The 16532-nt window shown below is 38.2% G+C and overlaps 1 protein-coding gene across 1 annotated transcript in view; it reads left to right on the top strand.

Moving 5' to 3' along the window:
• The window catches only part of LOC142347964 (uncharacterized), a 116032-nt gene extending 99764 nt beyond the window's left edge, over positions 1-16268 (top strand). The window contains exon 9 of the mRNA XM_075399130.1: positions 15584-16268. Within this exon, the coding sequence (XP_075255245.1) occupies positions 15584-15813 (230 nt within the window). The 3' untranslated portion in view covers positions 15814-16268. The remainder of the gene's footprint in view (positions 1-15583) is intronic.
• Positions 16269-16532: the final 264 nt, after the last annotated feature.

Raw genomic sequence — 16532 nt, 5'->3', positions numbered from 1 at the left:
TGGTTTGTGGGAGGGGCCAACTCGAGACTGAGGCAATATCCACAGGCTGGATTTGGACCCCTTTTGTTCTCCAAAATCGTCTCTTGGTTTAGGAAATTTGATTCGGTATAACGCAAGTTGTCTCTTTTTGTGCTGCTGGTGGCCATGAACAACCGCAGTAGGCATAATTTGCTTAGCAGACAGATTACTGCAACCATTTTTGTTATAGAGCACAAAAAACACAAGATGATGCAAAAATTAGCAATTGTCTTGTTTTTTGTTTAATTGTTCTCCTTATGTGGATTGTCAGTGGATCTAAAAGACACCAATGAGCGTATTTTGCTTGCAAACAGAATTGTTGAATTGTTTTTTAAGCAAAGCAATTGGTCATCTTAAAAAACAGGTCACGGTTAAAAAACAACAATTTTTATCTATTCGTCTAACTTACAAAGATTAAGTCTATCCTTTGTTTAATTTTTGTCTTCCTGATGACTGTCAGTGGACCCAAAGGACACCAATGAGCATAATTTGATTACTGAAAACGATTTTCCTATGCTTTTTTGTATAAAGCTATGGGGCGATCAAAAAATTTTTTGAAACGGAAAAAACAATAGAGAAACCTTTGTTTCGTGTTTTGGATTAAAAAGAACAAACAAAATCTCTTAAAACTCTGAAAAGTTGATTAGCCTTTCTTTGCCAAAAAGAGTTAAACACGAGCCTCTCAAGAATACAATTAGTTCGTGTTTTACAAAAACAGATTTAGGGACTGTTAATCCAGGAAACGAAATCAAGGTTTCTCTCTTAATTTTTTATGGCTCGAGAAGGGGAGCCACCATGAGCCTGGATACATTGCATCATGAATAGGAAACAATGTTGCAGCAGCTTGTGTTATTAAAATGGTGTGACTCTCGGTGAAGACATGCGGAAACATTAACAGTCAAAATGAGATTTAATTACATTTGGTCTCCTTTTGTTAGTTTTTGAGCTTCGGTGGACTGTCTGTGGACCTAAATGATCAATAAGCGTATTTTTCTGGACAAAATTATTGTTGGAATGCTTTTTAAAATAAAAACTATCGTATTCGTATTGAGTCGTGGTGAATGGGAGAAAAACTAAGAGAAAAAACAGAGAAAGAAAATTTTACCTCCTAAGTTTTCTGGCCCAAATAATGTTAAATAAAGGCCAAAATAATGTTAAATAGGTGTTTCTCCTGTGCAAAATTAGGTCCAAAGTTAAAAAACTTATATCAGCACTCAAACTAAAAGAAAACTTCGTTTTTTTGGTTGAGGGAGGGGGCCAATTTCAGCCAGAGTCAATGTCCTAGGCCGAGTTGGCGCCCTATCATTTGGTTCAGAAACAGTTGGACGTTTACGGTGGTAGTTTTCGTGCACCATGTTGATCACCGAGATTTATTCATCGCACCAAAAACATTTTTTGGATAAAGGATTAGGAAGTTTGCTTCGTTATAAAAGATAATTCGTCCAACGGGCATGACTTGCCTAGCAGAGAGCTTGTGTTACATAACTGACGGGTCTTTTTGTAAAAAACACGCGGAAACTGAAAACTGTAATGGTTAAAATGTGACTTACTTAGACTGTGTCTTTGTTTTTGAGCTCTTGTGGACTCTCAATGGATCTAAATGAGCTTAATCGGCTTGACAAATTTTTTTTTCGCCATTCTTTTCTTTAGAAAAAAAGATTGGTCTTCCTTTCAAAAACATGTTGAACGGAAGAAAAGTAAGAAAAAAACTCGATTTTTTTTGGTTTAAAAAACAGAACAATTATCTCTTAAAACATGTAATAGAGAGTAGGCTCTCATCTGCAAAGCAGATATCGGCACTATAAAAAAAAGAAAAATTTTGATTTTTTGGTTTGTGGGAGGGGCCAACTCGAGACTGAGGCAATATCCACAGGCTGGATTTGGACCCCTTTTGTTCTCCAAAATCGTCTCTTGGTTTAGGAAATTTGATTCGGTATAACGCAAGTTGTCTCTTTTTGTGCTGCTGGTGGCCATGAACAACCGCAGTAGGCATAATTTGCTTAGCAGACAGATTACTGCAACCATTTTTGTTATAGAGCACAAAAAACACAAGATGATGCAAAAATTAGCAATTGTCTTGTTTTTTGTTTAATTGTTCTCCTTATGTGGATTGTCAGTGGATCTAAAAGACACCAATGAGCGTATTTTGCTTGCAAACAGAATTGTTGAATTGTTTTTTAAGCAAAGCAATTGGTCATCTTAAAAAACAGGTCACGGTTAAAAAACAACAATTTTTATCTGTTCGTCTAACTTACAAAGATTAAGTCTATCCTTTGTTTAATTTTTGTCTTCCTGATGACTGTCAGTGGACCCAAAGGACACCAATGAGCATAATTTGATTACTGAAAACGATTTTCCTATGCTTTTTTGTATAAAGCTATGGGGCGATCAAAAAATTTTTTGAAACGGAAAAAACAATAGAGAAACCTTTGTTTCGTGTTTTGGATTAAAAAGAACAAACAAAATCTCTTAAAACTCTGAAAAGTTGATTAGCCTTTCTTTGCCAAAAAGAGTTAAACACGAGCCTCTCAAGAATACAATTAGTTCGTGTTTTACAAAAACAGATTTAGGGACTGTTAATCCAGGAAACGAAATCAAGGTTTCTCTCTTAATTTTTTATGGCTCGAGAAGGGGAGCCACCATGAGCCTGGATACATTGCATCATGAATAGGAAACAATGTTGCAGCAGCTTGTGTTATTAAAATGGTGTGACTCTCGGTGAAGACATGCGGAAACATTAACAGTCAAAATGAGATTTAATTACATTTGGTCTCCTTTTGTTAGTTTTTGAGCTTTGGTGGACTGTCTGTGGACCTAAATGATCAATAAGCGTATTTTTCTGGACAAAATTATTGTTGGAATGCTTTTTAAAATAAAAACTATCGTATTCGTATTGAGTCGTGGTGAATGGGAGAAAAACTAAGAGAAAAAACAGAGAAAGAAAATTTTACCTCCTAAGTTTTCTGGCCCAAATAATGTTAAATAAAGGCCAAAATAATGTTAAATAGGTGTTTCTCCTGTGCAAAATTAGGTCCAAAGTTAAAAAACTTATATCAGCACTCAAACTAAAAGAAAACTTCGTTTTTTTGGTTGAGGGAGGGGGCCAATTTCAGCCAGAGTCAATGTCCTAGGCCGAGTTGGCGCCCTATCATTTGGTTCAGAAACAGTTGGACGTTTACGGTGGTAGTTTTCGTGCACCATGTTGATCACCGAGATTTATTCATCGCACCAAAAACATTTTTTGGATAAAGGATTAGGAAGTTTGCTTCGTTATAAAAGATAATTCGTCCAACGGGCATGACTTGCCTAGCAGAGAGCTTGTGTTACATAACTGACGGGTCTTTTTGTAAAAAACACGCGGAAACTGAAAACTGTAATGGTTAAAATGTGACTTACTTAGACTGTGTCTTTGTTTTTGAGCTCTTGTGGACTCTCAATGGATCTAAATGAGCTTAATCGGCTTGACAAATTTTTTTTTCGCCATTCTTTTCTTTAGAAAAAAAGATTGGTCTTCCTTTCAAAAACATGTTGAACGGAAGAAAAGTAAGAAAAAAACTCGATTTTTTTTGGTTTAAAAAACAGAACAATTATCTCTTAAAACATGTAATAGAGAGTAGGCTCTCATCTGCAAAGCAGATATCGGCACTATAAAAAAAAGAAAAATTTTGATTTTTTGGTTTGTGGGAGGGGCCAACTCGAGACTGAGGCAATATCCACAGGCTGGATTTGGACCCCTTTTGTTCTCCAAAATCGTCTCTTGGTTTAGGAAATTTGATTCGGTATAACGCAAGTTGTCTCTTTTTGTGCTGCTGGTGGCCATGAACAACCGCAGTAGGCATAATTTGCTTAGCAGACAGATTACTGCAACCATTTTTGTTATAGAGCACAAAAAACACAAGATGATGCAAAAATTAGCAATTGTCTTGTTTTTTGTTTAATTGTTCTCCTTATGTGGATTGTCAGTGGATCTAAAAGACACCAATGAGCGTATTTTGCTTGCAAACAGAATTGTTGAATTGTTTTTTAAGCAAAGCAATTGGTCATCTTAAAAAACAGGTCACGGTTAAAAAACAACAATTTTTATCTGTTCGTCTAACTTACAAAGATTAAGTCTATCCTTTGTTTAATTTTTGTCTTCCTGATGACTGTCAGTGGACCCAAAGGACACCAATGAGCATAATTTGATTACTGAAAACGATTTTCCTATGCTTTTTTGTATAAAGCTATGGGGCGATCAAAAAATTTTTTGAAACGGAAAAAACAATAATGAAACCTTTGTTTCGTGTTTTGGATTAAAAAGAACAAACAAACTCTGTTAAAACTCTGAAAAGTTGATTAGCCTTTCTTTGCCATAAAGAGTTAAACACGAGCCTCTCATGAATACAATTAGTTCGTGTTTTACAAAAACAGGTTTAGGGACTGTAATTCAGAATATTTATGTTGGGTGGAGAGGGCCATTTGGAACCTAAAGCAATGTCTCAACGCTCATGGTGTCCCCCCTTTTCGATCAATAAAAAAAGAAATGAACAAGAGAGCAACCTTTATTTCTTTTCTTGGATTAAAAAAACAGACTTTATCACTTAAAAATTCTGAAGGGCTGATTGGCGTTTCATTGGTTAAGAGAGGGGACATGAGGCAAGGTCCTCAGGCCAAATTTGGCGCCTTATCTGTTGGTTCCAAAAATGTGGCCTTTACGGTGGTTGGTTTGGTGCACCTTTTTGATATGCCGAGAATATGCCGTAGCACCAAAAACAATTTTTGGATTATGAAGTTTGCTTTATTTTGTTTCTTCTCTTTGTGGTATGTAGGTGGTACTGAACGACACCAATGGGCATGACTTTTCTCACAGAGAGGTTGCCAGGACAGCTTGTGTTACATAACTGTTGGGTCTTCCTATAGAAAAAACGCGGAAGCTGAAATCTGTAATTGTCAAATTGTGACTTCTTTAGAACTTGTCTTTGTTTTTAAGCTCTTGTGGACAGTCAATGGACCTTAATGACACCAGAGCTCGACAAAATGTGCTTGACAAAATTATTTGCCTTGCTTTTTCAAGCCAACACGATTGGTCTTTCTATCAAGAAACTTGAACGGCAAGAAGGATAAGAGAGAAAACTTCATGTCGTTTCCTTTTTTGTTTAAAAAACAAAAAGTTTTATCCTCTAAAAACTTCTAAATGGTGATTGATCTTTCTACGCCACAATCTGTTTATGCAAAATGAAGTCAAGTTGGAGTAGTGATTATGATCACACTGAAACAGGAAATAGAAAGAAAAAGCGAGCGGTCTCGCTCTAATTTTAAAGTAGACTGAGAAAAGGTGTTTGAACAAAAATTAGCTTTTTCGCTAGTGGTTTTCTGTTCACATGTGGCAATTTCAACTTGATTTTTACTGTTTTTTCTATTTTTTGGACCGTATTTTTTCCTAAAAGTTTTCCAATCCATTCATCGTTCATTTTAGTCCTAATTTTTTGTTAGAATCAAATTTACAATTCTCGCTTGTGGCTTTTTGTTCTCGTTCGCGGCATTTTGACAACGATTTTCTGTTTCTTAATGTTGTTTTATCTGATTTTTTTTAGAAATTGTTTTCCCAATTCACTAATAGTCCGCTCTAGATCTAGTATTTTGTTTAGTCAACCAAAATTCTTTGAACTGTACATCAGGGCTTGTGCTGCTATGTTTTTACAATTCAAAGAATTTGAATTGTATTGGGGGCGCTGTCTTTTTTTTAAGATCTTTTCACACATTTTCATGATGTTTGAATTCAAATTGGAGTAGTGATTTTGGTCACGCCGAAACAGGAAATGGAGCGAAAAAGCGAGTGGTTTTGCGGCGTTAAATTTTTTCGCTCTAATTTTAAAGTAGAGTGAGAAAACGGTTTTTGAACAAAAATTCGCTTCTCGCTAGTGCTTTTTGGTCTCATGCGGCAATTTCACTTTGGTTTTTACAGTTTTTTTTTTCAATTTTTTTGGATCGGATTTTTTTTCTAAATTGTTTTCACAATTATCTCATAGTCCGTTCTAGGTTTAGTTTTTTGTTTAGTCAATGAAAATTTTTTGAGTTGTACGTCAGGACTTTTCCTGCTATGTTTTTTATTTCGTCGTCAGGATTGTTGTTACGACCATATGATGTCACAACCACTTTTTGTTCATTTATTCATGCAATTTCAACTGAATTGCGTGCGTGACGTCTTTTTTCACTCTTGTTGCAGTGATTTGTTTGTTAATTCGCTTGATTAAAATTTTGGTCACACATGACTAACCTCGCTGTCAAAATTGACTTCCGCTGTTTGAAATTGAATTTACTTTAGTTCAAAGAGATAAGGTTAAGTGAGTTATGCCACCCTAATTGAAGGTTAATTAAGAGCAGCTAATAGAAGCAGCAGTAAATTATACAGATTTATAATCAAAATGTAACATCTCAGCATTTATTGAAATTTTTTTCGTCCCTTTCTGTTACTATTTTTTTGAGATTGCAGATGTACGAAACTATTGCGGCTAATTTCGGCTAATTTCTGCCAATCTGCCAGCTATGTTTTTATTTGGTTGGTGGGAGGGGCCAATTAGAGCTTGAGGCAAGTTCCCAAGGCTGGAAGTGGCCACTTTTGTTGCTCAAAAAATAATTTAGCGTTTATGATCGTCAATTTTGGGAACTTCTTTGGTCAACTGATACTTAGTCACGTTTGCAAAACGTTTCCCGGCTTAGGAAGTTTGCTTCAGTGTAATTCAAGTTGTCTCCTTTGACTGCCAGTTGCAATGAACGAACGCAGTGTGCATAATTGCTCAGCCCAGACATTGCTTCAACAAATTTTGAGATAAAACACATAAATGCACAGAAAACCAAGACAAAATGTATACCTGTAAAAATAAATTAAGAGGGAAAACTTGATATTGTTTATCTTTGGTTAAAAATAACAAATTTCATCTATTAAAAATTCTGAAAAGCTGATTGGCCTTTCAATGCCATAAAACAGTTAAACAATAGCCTCTCTTGTATAGAGTTAGGTCGGGTGTTTCAAAAACAGATTTCGGAACTCTATCACAAATTATTTTTTTTCGGTGTGTGGAGAGGGCCACTTCGAGCCTAATGCAAACTCCCCAGGCTCATGCTGGCCCTCCAGGCTCATGCTGACCCCCAAATTAGTATTTATGATTGTGATTTTGGGGCGCTCTGTTGCTCACCGCATACTTAGTCATGACCCCAAATCAAGTTCCCAGGCATCGAGATGTCCCCTGTTTCTTTCCATCCCCCTATCAATTTAATTAATTGGTGCCTATGGTTGTCTTTTTGACAGACTCTGTTGGTTGCGTGAGAATTTATCGTGGCGCTGAGAAACACTTTTTAGATTAGGAACTTTGCTTTGATATAAGTTATGTTTTGTCTCTTTGTTGAAAATCAGTAGCACTGAACCACCCCAGTGCGCCATTTCTTGCGGTATAAAACTGATGAGTATGCTTGTCGAAAGCATGCGCAAAATAAGAGCCAGAATGTATTTCGTTTAGATTTTGTCTTCATTTTGTTCGTTTTATTTAGTTTTTGTCCTCTCTTGGGTTTTCAGGGGACCACACCACTGAGCATAATTTATTTGCCAAAAATTTTATTGCCTTAGTTTTTCATATAATAACTATAGGCCTTCCTCTGTTGATCTGAATTAGAACCAAGAGAGAATTTCTGATTTCGTTTTTTTTGTGAAAAACAGCAAAATTTTATCTCCTAGAAGTTTTTATTGGCTGACTGACCTTTCCATTACAAAATAAAGTTCAGGAGGAGGTGAATCTTTTCAAATTTAGTTTGAATGCTTCAGAAGCAGATGTCAGAACTCTAATTAGAGAATAATTTTGATTTCATTTGGTTGGGGGCACTTCGTGCATGATGAAATTATCCCAGGCTCGAGGCGGCTCCCATTTTGATGCAAAAGCACTTAAGCGTTTATAATAGTTTTTTTAAGGCTTCGTGATGGTCAATTGAGACCTAGCCATGGCTCCAAAACAGTTGTTTAGAAATTTGTTTTGATTTTAAACACATTTTATCTTTTTGTGGACTGTGAGTGGCACCGAATGACCACAATGAGTATCATTTGCCTGGCAGACAAATTGTTGCAACGTAATTTGTTATAATTTTCATGGGTCGTTTTTGTAGAAATAAAGAGATGCTCTAAACTTTAAAGGTCATAACAGGATTTTAAGAGAAATAGTCATCTGTTTGTTTTAATTTTTGCGGACTGTCGGTGGAACTAAAGGACAGCAAGGAGCATAGTATGTTTAACAAAACTGTTTTTTCATCGCATTTATGTTTAAAAATGATGAATCTTCCTATCAAAACTATGTTGAAAAAACTAAAAGAAACAAGGAGAGAAAAACTTTTTTTTACTTCTTTGTTTCAAAAAACAACAAACTTTATCCTTTATGATAATTAACGGCCTAATCGGCCTTTCATTTCCAGATTACAAGTAAAGAAGATGCTCTCCTGAACACAATTAGAACTGATATTTCAAAAGAAGATATCTGCAATTTAACTCTCGGAGAAAAAAATTTGCAAAAACTTTTTGGTTAGGGGATTGGTCGCCCATTTCGAAATAGAGACCATGTCCCGAGGTCCGAGGTGCCCCCCTATTTTTTGGCTCTAACTGTGGTCTTTTTGGTTCTCTCTGATGTGGACACCAAAACTATTTTTCCAATAGGAAAGCAGCCACGACACAAATCACTTTTTGTCCTTTGCGGTGTGTCATTGACACTTGCTGACATCAAAAAGGTCGAAAAATTTGCTGCTACAGAAAACCGTAAGCAGTTTTTTTAGAACAAAGTACGCACCAAATCTTTTGAGCAACTGTTTTTGTGCTTACTAATGCATCAAACACAAATGCTCAAAAAGAGTATTTCGGCCCAGAATGTTTACATCAAAGTTATTTACATGTGTCGCAAACCTTATCTCTGAAAACAATAGAGCCTCAATTTTTATAGCTTTTTTGTCCTCCGAAGTCATAATGTTTAGTTATGTAGCGACATTATAAATGCAGAAAACAGCAGATTTCTGGTTTCTCAAAAAACAGAAAACACAAACTTCAGGCGACCATTAACGCTCTTTGTTGATGTCAAAAGAACAAAAGGTCCTTGTGACAAAATTTTCAAGCTAATATTCCAGCAGAGTTTTAGGCAATTACTGTGTATTTGTGTGTGTGTGTGTGCGTGTGTGTGTGTGTGTGTGTGCGTGTGTGTGTGTGTGTGTGTGTGTGTGTGTGTGGTGTGTGTGTGTGTGTGTGTGTGTGCGTGTGTGTGTGTGTGCGTGTGTGTGTGTGTGTGTGTGTGTGTGTGTGTGTGTGTGTGTGTGTGTGTGTGTGTGTGTGTGTGTGTGTGTGTGTGTGTGTGTGTGTGTGTGTGTGTGTGTGTGTGTGTGTGTGTGTGTGTGTGTGTGTGTGTGTGTGTGTGTGTGTGTGTGTGTGTGTGTGTGTGTGTGTGTGTGTGTGTGTGTGTGTGTGTGTGTGTGTGTGTGTGTGTGTGTGTGTGTGTGTGTGTGTGTTGAGACCCCACTTCAGCACTTCAGTGATGCAGGGGGAAGGAGTACTTCCCAGTCTGTCGAAGAAAGTGAATTACTGCCTCTGGTGCCTCTTGTATTACTGCCACTTCGACTTGCTGAGGGCCGAAACACTCTTCACGCTCCTCTCTCCAGGTCTGACAGGCTGTGAGGTAGTGTTCTGTGTCTTCGTCGCTTAACTGGCAATGCGGACAGACACTTGAACCTGATCTTCCAAATCTATTAGCCGTTGACTGCAGCCACTGTGCTCTGTTTAGTCTCAGCTGGCGAAGCTGGACTTTTTCGTCTCTTGTCCTGTGAGCGTTGAAGGCAAGAGTTAGTCCATTCGTGGCTCTTCGGTGGATGCGGTTGATATTGACTTTCTGGTTATACAGTTCGAAGTCCAAAGTTTCGTTGTCGTCTCTGATTCCGTGCCGGAGAGCGGCCCATTAACATCTTTAAGTAGTCTACTGAGTCTTCGACTGCTTACAGCTCTCCAGTCTTGCCTGAGCTCAGATTTGCCCCTGGACTTAAGCCGAGGGTTCCTACGGGAGTCGTGATCCTGCTCAAGTGATGAGCCGGGTGTAGACTATTGAATTTGAGAAGGAGCAAAGCTCCATCTCCTTCTGCAACTGTGCGTAGGGTTGGCAGACCTGCTTATCGTCATATTGGGGCTGCCTGGAAGCCCCTGGGAGCCCCCACCACGCATCTTGTGGCGTTGTAATTCTCGGATTCCAATTTGGCCGCAGCTGAGTCGCTTAGGAAGTGGAAGTAAACGCCAGCTCCATACAGGCCTTCGGGTCTCACATAATGCTTTTATAGATGCGCGAGGTCTTTTGCTTTCAGTCATCAATTCCATCCGCTCAAAGCTGCTATGATGTTACATCTTTTCCGCATCTTCTGTTTTGTGTTTGTTGTATGCTCGGTGAAGTTGAAATGCGGATCCAGCGTGACCCCCAAGATCACCAGGTTTTTGTTATAGCTGACTTCTATCCCGGCGATGGAGAGAGGCGACTGAGCTTTGCTTGCTGTCTCTTTTGGATCCACAGAGACCACTATTGCTTCTGTCTTGCCAGGATCCAGGTTTATCTCCATCTGATGTGACTTCGCCCACTCAACGATGCAGTCCAAAGCGGGTTGAACTTGCTTGGCGGCTTTTTGCACTGTGTGCGCAGAGGAGATAACTGTGAGATCATCCGCGTACACATCAGTCAGTACTCTCTTAGCAGATGTTGCTATTTCTCTTGGGAGCGATGCTGTGGCTAGGCAGAAGAAAAGAGGTAACAGCGGGCTTCCTTGTGGCACTCCTCGGCTGAACACCTTAAACGAGCTTCTTGCTTGATTCGACCTGACAGCAGCTCATCTGTCCGAGAGCCATGCTCTAATCCAGCGGAGAATGCCCTGTGGTGCTTTATAGTCGGCGAGATCACGTAGGAGACCGCCTCTCCAGACGCGGTCAAAGGCAGCCCGAAAGTCGACTCCCACTATGATCGTCCTATCCTTGCGTTGCAGTGCATCACAAGCTCTCTGGCACACACTTGCCAAAACATCCAAAGTGCTTCTGTTCGGTTGGGACCCTTTTTGACACTCGGGGATGATTTTGTTTTCGAGTGCCCAGCCCTTTATTCTGTCTGTCACCATTCTTTCAATCACTTTGGCCATTACAGACAAAAGAGAGACAGGTCCATAGTTTTCGACGCACTCCGCTGGCTTGTTTTCTTTGTGAATTGGTACTATAAACACACGTTTCCACTGAGATGGAAGTCTTCCTTCCCTGAAGCTCCTGTTGAAAATTTCCAGAAGCGTCTGTTTGTTGTTTCTGGGAAGATGCTTTAGAGCGTCCAGCTTCTCTCCCATTGGATCAGACTTGCAGTCGTCCAGCTTCTCTCCCATTGGATCAGACTTGCAATTCCCATCCCACGAGCCGTGACAATTAGCGTCCGAGCAGATTAAGACGTCTTTGCTATGTGGCCAACATCCCAAGTGAAGTTGGGCGTTGCTGTGATCGCGTGCAGGGAGGCGGTACAGGTTCCAGATCTCCTTCTCCCATGCTATTAGGACCCCCAGAGACTCCAGAGACTCCCTGAGGCAGCTCTAGCCTTCCTAGCACTTTCTTGAGTGAATGGCTTCCGTATTATTATTGCAAGGCCTCCTTGAGTTTGCTGCGCAGTCCCAGTTCGCTGGATTTCCCGTTCAAAACCACATTTTCTGGCATTTTGGGTGCCTCGTCCCTGTCCTTCAGTTTGGTCTCTTGGAGAATGACGACATCGGCTTTCGTGTCTCCGATGAGATTGTTTAATTAGGCAATTGTTTGCAGGCCTACTGAAGGCATGCTCAAATAGTAGACTTTTTGTCCCAAATATTCACCTCGAAACATACTGTCGTACCCATTTTCTCTAAAAATAGTACACCAGCAAAATAGTATAAGTTCAATCGTCTTTTGTTATTGCAATGTTTGCTTCTGTTACAACTTAAGCGTACATAACTAGTAAAAAACTAGGTTTTGGTCCCAAATTGAAGCGGTGAAGGCAGGTTTCAGATGAACGGTAACTGCACTGTTGCAGTAAAAAATGCTAAAAAAAATTTACTTATCAGAAAAGCTCTAAAAACTTTTTCAAAAGAGTATAAACTGATAAACTGAGTTTCTTAAACTTTTATTCGAAGGTTTATGGTTACATCAACCAGGTATGATCAAATATTTATTTTTAGGTCCTGAAATTCAGAATTTTATGTGACGTAGACTTTTTCTCTAGCGGCAAGCCAAAATTTCATCCCATATTGCTCCAGAAAATGCAAGCTTCAGATATCCCTTAACGATCTTTGTTCTTGTAAAAAGCACAAAAAAACCGAAAAAACGTTTATGAAAAAAACTGAACGGATTGTGGTTACGAATTATTTGTAGTTCCAATATTAAATCAACCACATGCGCTCAATTAGTTAATTTCGACACATCAAAAACATCATTTAAAGCGGCCCTTTTCTCTATTTACCCTCCAAATTTGAAAAAATTCTAGTGTCTCTTGCTATTATAAAGTTTACTTTTGTAACAGCAGTATAAGTGTTTAAAATATCAAAAAACTGTTCAACCTTCTCTTGCCAAATTAACCGGAAATGCATGTCTCAGACGTTCACTGGTTTTTGTTGGAGTCAAAAGCTTCAAGAATTTACATTTACAAAAATATTGTTCGCATAATTTAGGAAACGTTTCCAAATAGGTCTACAACAATTAGTTGTAGGACAACGTTTGTATCAACCACACCTGCTCAATTTAATTTACTCGTGCTTCAAGACTTGGTGTTGTTTTTTGATGTCTTTAGTGTCCATTTTCAAAATGTATAATTTCAAAATAATTGCCGTTAAATTGAACAAACACCTAATGAAAAAAAAAGAAAAATTAACTTGAAGATGTTTCACTTCATTCGTCGCTATAAACTACTCCCATTATTTTAAGTTCTTAAAAGTACATCAGACAAGCTTTAAAATGGATTCTAAACAGTCTGTTAGGGAAATTTTTGTTTCAGTTGTCAAACGCCAAACACAAATCTTATCCGTAGTCCAAGAATTTTGGTCGTACACAAATTCAACCAAGATTGCTGTTTTGCTCATGCCTATTTGTTTGCTGTTAAAAATCTGGAGAAATGTTTTTTAGTACAGGCAGCCAAGAGAAGACTTTAAGATGAGCTAACTAGATCAATTGCAGACAAGAAAAACAAACATTTTTTTTTCTGCTGCTGTCGAAAAAGATGACTGCGAGTGGCCGCAACCAATATGCGAATTCAAATGAAGCGTTTTCAGCACTTTAATTTTTCCGGTGCCATGAGAAATTTGATCTGTTCGTGTCATTAATGAAAAAATGCCTCAGTTGCCTTTGAACTTGAGTAGCCACAGATTTTGCCATGGCAGCTGAGATAAAAAACCTGCGAGAACATCTATCCTAGAAAGTTGCAGACCTGTAAATGGTCATTAAGGTGGCAAACGTTGTCACGATCTCATTTACAGACCAGAAAATCATTTAAATTTTTCGCTGCTTTTGAAAGAAAAGGTAACTGCGAGTGGCCGCAACTCATATGCGAATTCAAATATTTTTTAGCACTTGAAAATTGCCTACAACCGCTGAGGAATTTGATCTGCTCTTGTCATTAATGAAGCACTCTGGTTCTCCTAAACGACTTTCATCTTGAATGGCCACAATTTTTGTTATGGAAACTGAGACCAAAACCTCTGAGCAGGTCTATTTTAAAAAATTGCAAACCTTTAAATTGTTGTAAAGGTGGCAAATATTGGCAAGATATCACACAAAAACTATCAATTGAAGATACTTGTTGAAGCGAACAATTTCTGAACGCAAAGCAAAGCTATAACGAGTGGCCATTTTTTTGAAAAGGGTACCTGCACAAATTAAAATTGCCAAAATTTGTCAACGTTTTCAGGTTTTCTTTGGGCTTCTAATTTAATAGATTTCTTGCGGTTTTCTTGCGCAAAATTTGTTGTTTCTAGGTTCTTTTATAAAATTTAAACAATTATTAAATTAGATTTTGGTTGCACATTTTGTAAAAAGTCATGGTCGTTTTTTAGGCCTTTTTCAGGGGTAAAGTTTGCTAAAAATGTATAATGGCTCTTAGCTTTCACGGGTTGAGGTTTTGTAGAACAAATTGAGGTACGAAATTCGGTGAAAAGTGGTGAAAAAATGTTTTTCACCGCAAAGGGCCCGCATCTCTTAGCGATGAGTGCGGCAAAAGCCGTAAAATTCTGTAATATTAGCGGGTTTTAGCGGTAAAATTTTGTAAGCTTTGCGGATTTTAGCGGTTAAATATTTGTTTTTACCGCCTTCACCGGAACTTACAAACTTAAACTGCCGTACACTGGTTTGAACCCCTACTCTCTTGAATTTCAACAACTTCTTACTCCACTGCGCCATCTGAAACTTCCTTCTGTAATGTTTCTTGTGAATTGAATCAGTTCCAATTAACGTTTTGGGAAAAACGTTATTTTGCAGGACTTGCAACTTTAGCGGTGAATTTTTCTTTTCACTGCTTAAGTGATGAAAAAAAAAATGCCGCTACCAATGAAAAGCGACAAAAAAACCACCGCAAACATTTTTGTAAAAGTTCATAGTATCAAAGCAGAAAAACAATTAGCTAAAACGTAAAACCGCAAACAATGTTTAAGTGTACTCCATTCAAAAGATCACGCAACCTGTATTCAACAATTTAGCTAAAAGTTTATCAAAAAAGAGGAAAAACTCCGAAGCCTAATAATCCGCTGTTTATTCTGAAAAAATATATCTTTGTAGTAGTCAAAACGACCTTAAGCTTTCGGTTAAAAATTAAATAAGTTTTTTTAAACTACTTAAGAAGCCAATTGGACCTGTTACTAGTGCGCCTGGATTTGTTTACAGTTATTATAACCAGAAAACAGTTGTTCTTAGAAAAACGACCTTTGCCCAATACTGCAGCCACGTGCGCTTTTCAGTGACTTTTGTTGATAAGCGGTGAAACATTCCTAACACTCTCACCACATTTTCTCAAATATCACATAGTTTCAATTAAAAGTTACCTCGATTACATAGCGGTGAAACTTGTGCTGACTTAGCGGTGAAAATTTGTGCCGTTTGTGTTTTTATGCGGTGAAAAATTATGTTCAACGCTTTCAACGCATTCACCGTTAAACTTACATCTTTTTTGCAACAATTTCTGTAGATTTTTGGTAAATTTAGCGGTAAATTTTTTTAAGATTTGCGATTCTAAGCGGTGAACTCTTTATTTTCACTGCAATCACCGCAATTCTTACATCTTTTCACCGCATTCACCTCAATTCTTACATTTTTAGCGATGTTCGGCGTCGTCGTCTGGACCCGAGTTCCAAAGTTATTTCAGCACAAACATAAAAACAAAATGAATGTTCCTACAAAAATTTAGGTACACTATTTTTCAACTACCGTCACATTTTCTAATTCTCCGTGCACTATATTAGTACCCCTGTGTGCGTCCAAAATTGGTCTGCGTCTTTAACGATGACCTAAAAATAGATGGCGCTATGTTTGTTTTTGTTTGTTATCTAGAAGTTGTGCAAGAAGCAAATGGTGAGATAAATGGTTCAGAAGAGAAGAAGAGCGGTGGAGGAAAAATTACCTTGGAAATTGAGGAGAGCACTGACGCTTCGAATAGATACGGGCGTCGCACTCAGGCTAAAGTGGAACAGAGTGTCAGCAGGCGGAAGATGGAGCCAATTCCACCCAATGTGTGCCTGCACGAGGAGTGGAACATGCATACCAGAGAGAACCGATTCTGACTTCCTCGGAACAAACAAACAAGCAAACAACAACAACAACAACAACAACAACAACAACAACAACAACAACAACAACAACAACAACAACAAAAACCAAAACAACAACAACAACAACAACAACAACAACAACAGCAACAACAACAACAACAACAACAACAACAACAACAACAACAACAACAACAACAGCAACAACAACAACAACAACAACAACAACAACAACAACAACAACAACAACAACAACAGCAGCAACAATAACAACAACAACAACAACAACACCAGATCCACCAGATCAACAACAAATAGCAGCCGTCTTTGCTGACAAACGGAATATTAACCAAGAAAACTTAACGAATAGATATAAATGCAATGTTTTCTTTCATAGTTTGTAACACCACTTGAAGAACAGTATATTAATGGATGCAAGAGAATGTAGATAACGATTCAATTACATAGTTCTAGACATTCAGGTTTTAAGTTGAGGGAACAACCAACTCGTTTTGGTTGCGATAGGGACAAAAGTCAATGTTTTTTTCAAGATTCACTTCTGATTTGATTGTCGCACAACATGCTCCAGGGGAAAGAGGGGGCCAACAACACTTCATAGACGTCTGACCAGGTCATCGAAGAGGTAAAACCCAAGTTGCCTAGAGAACCGTTTCGAAAAAAAAGGTCATGAAAAAAATGGGCTAATTAGGCAAAACGCGTGCGAGAGCAGAGAC

Source organism: Convolutriloba macropyga, chromosome 10, assembly GCF_964194025.1.
Source record: "Convolutriloba macropyga chromosome 10, txConMacr16.3, whole genome shotgun sequence".
In the NCBI taxonomy this organism is placed as follows: Eukaryota; Metazoa; Xenacoelomorpha; order Acoela; family Convolutidae; genus Convolutriloba; species Convolutriloba macropyga.
This window is presented reverse-complemented; position numbering and strand designations above follow the sequence as displayed.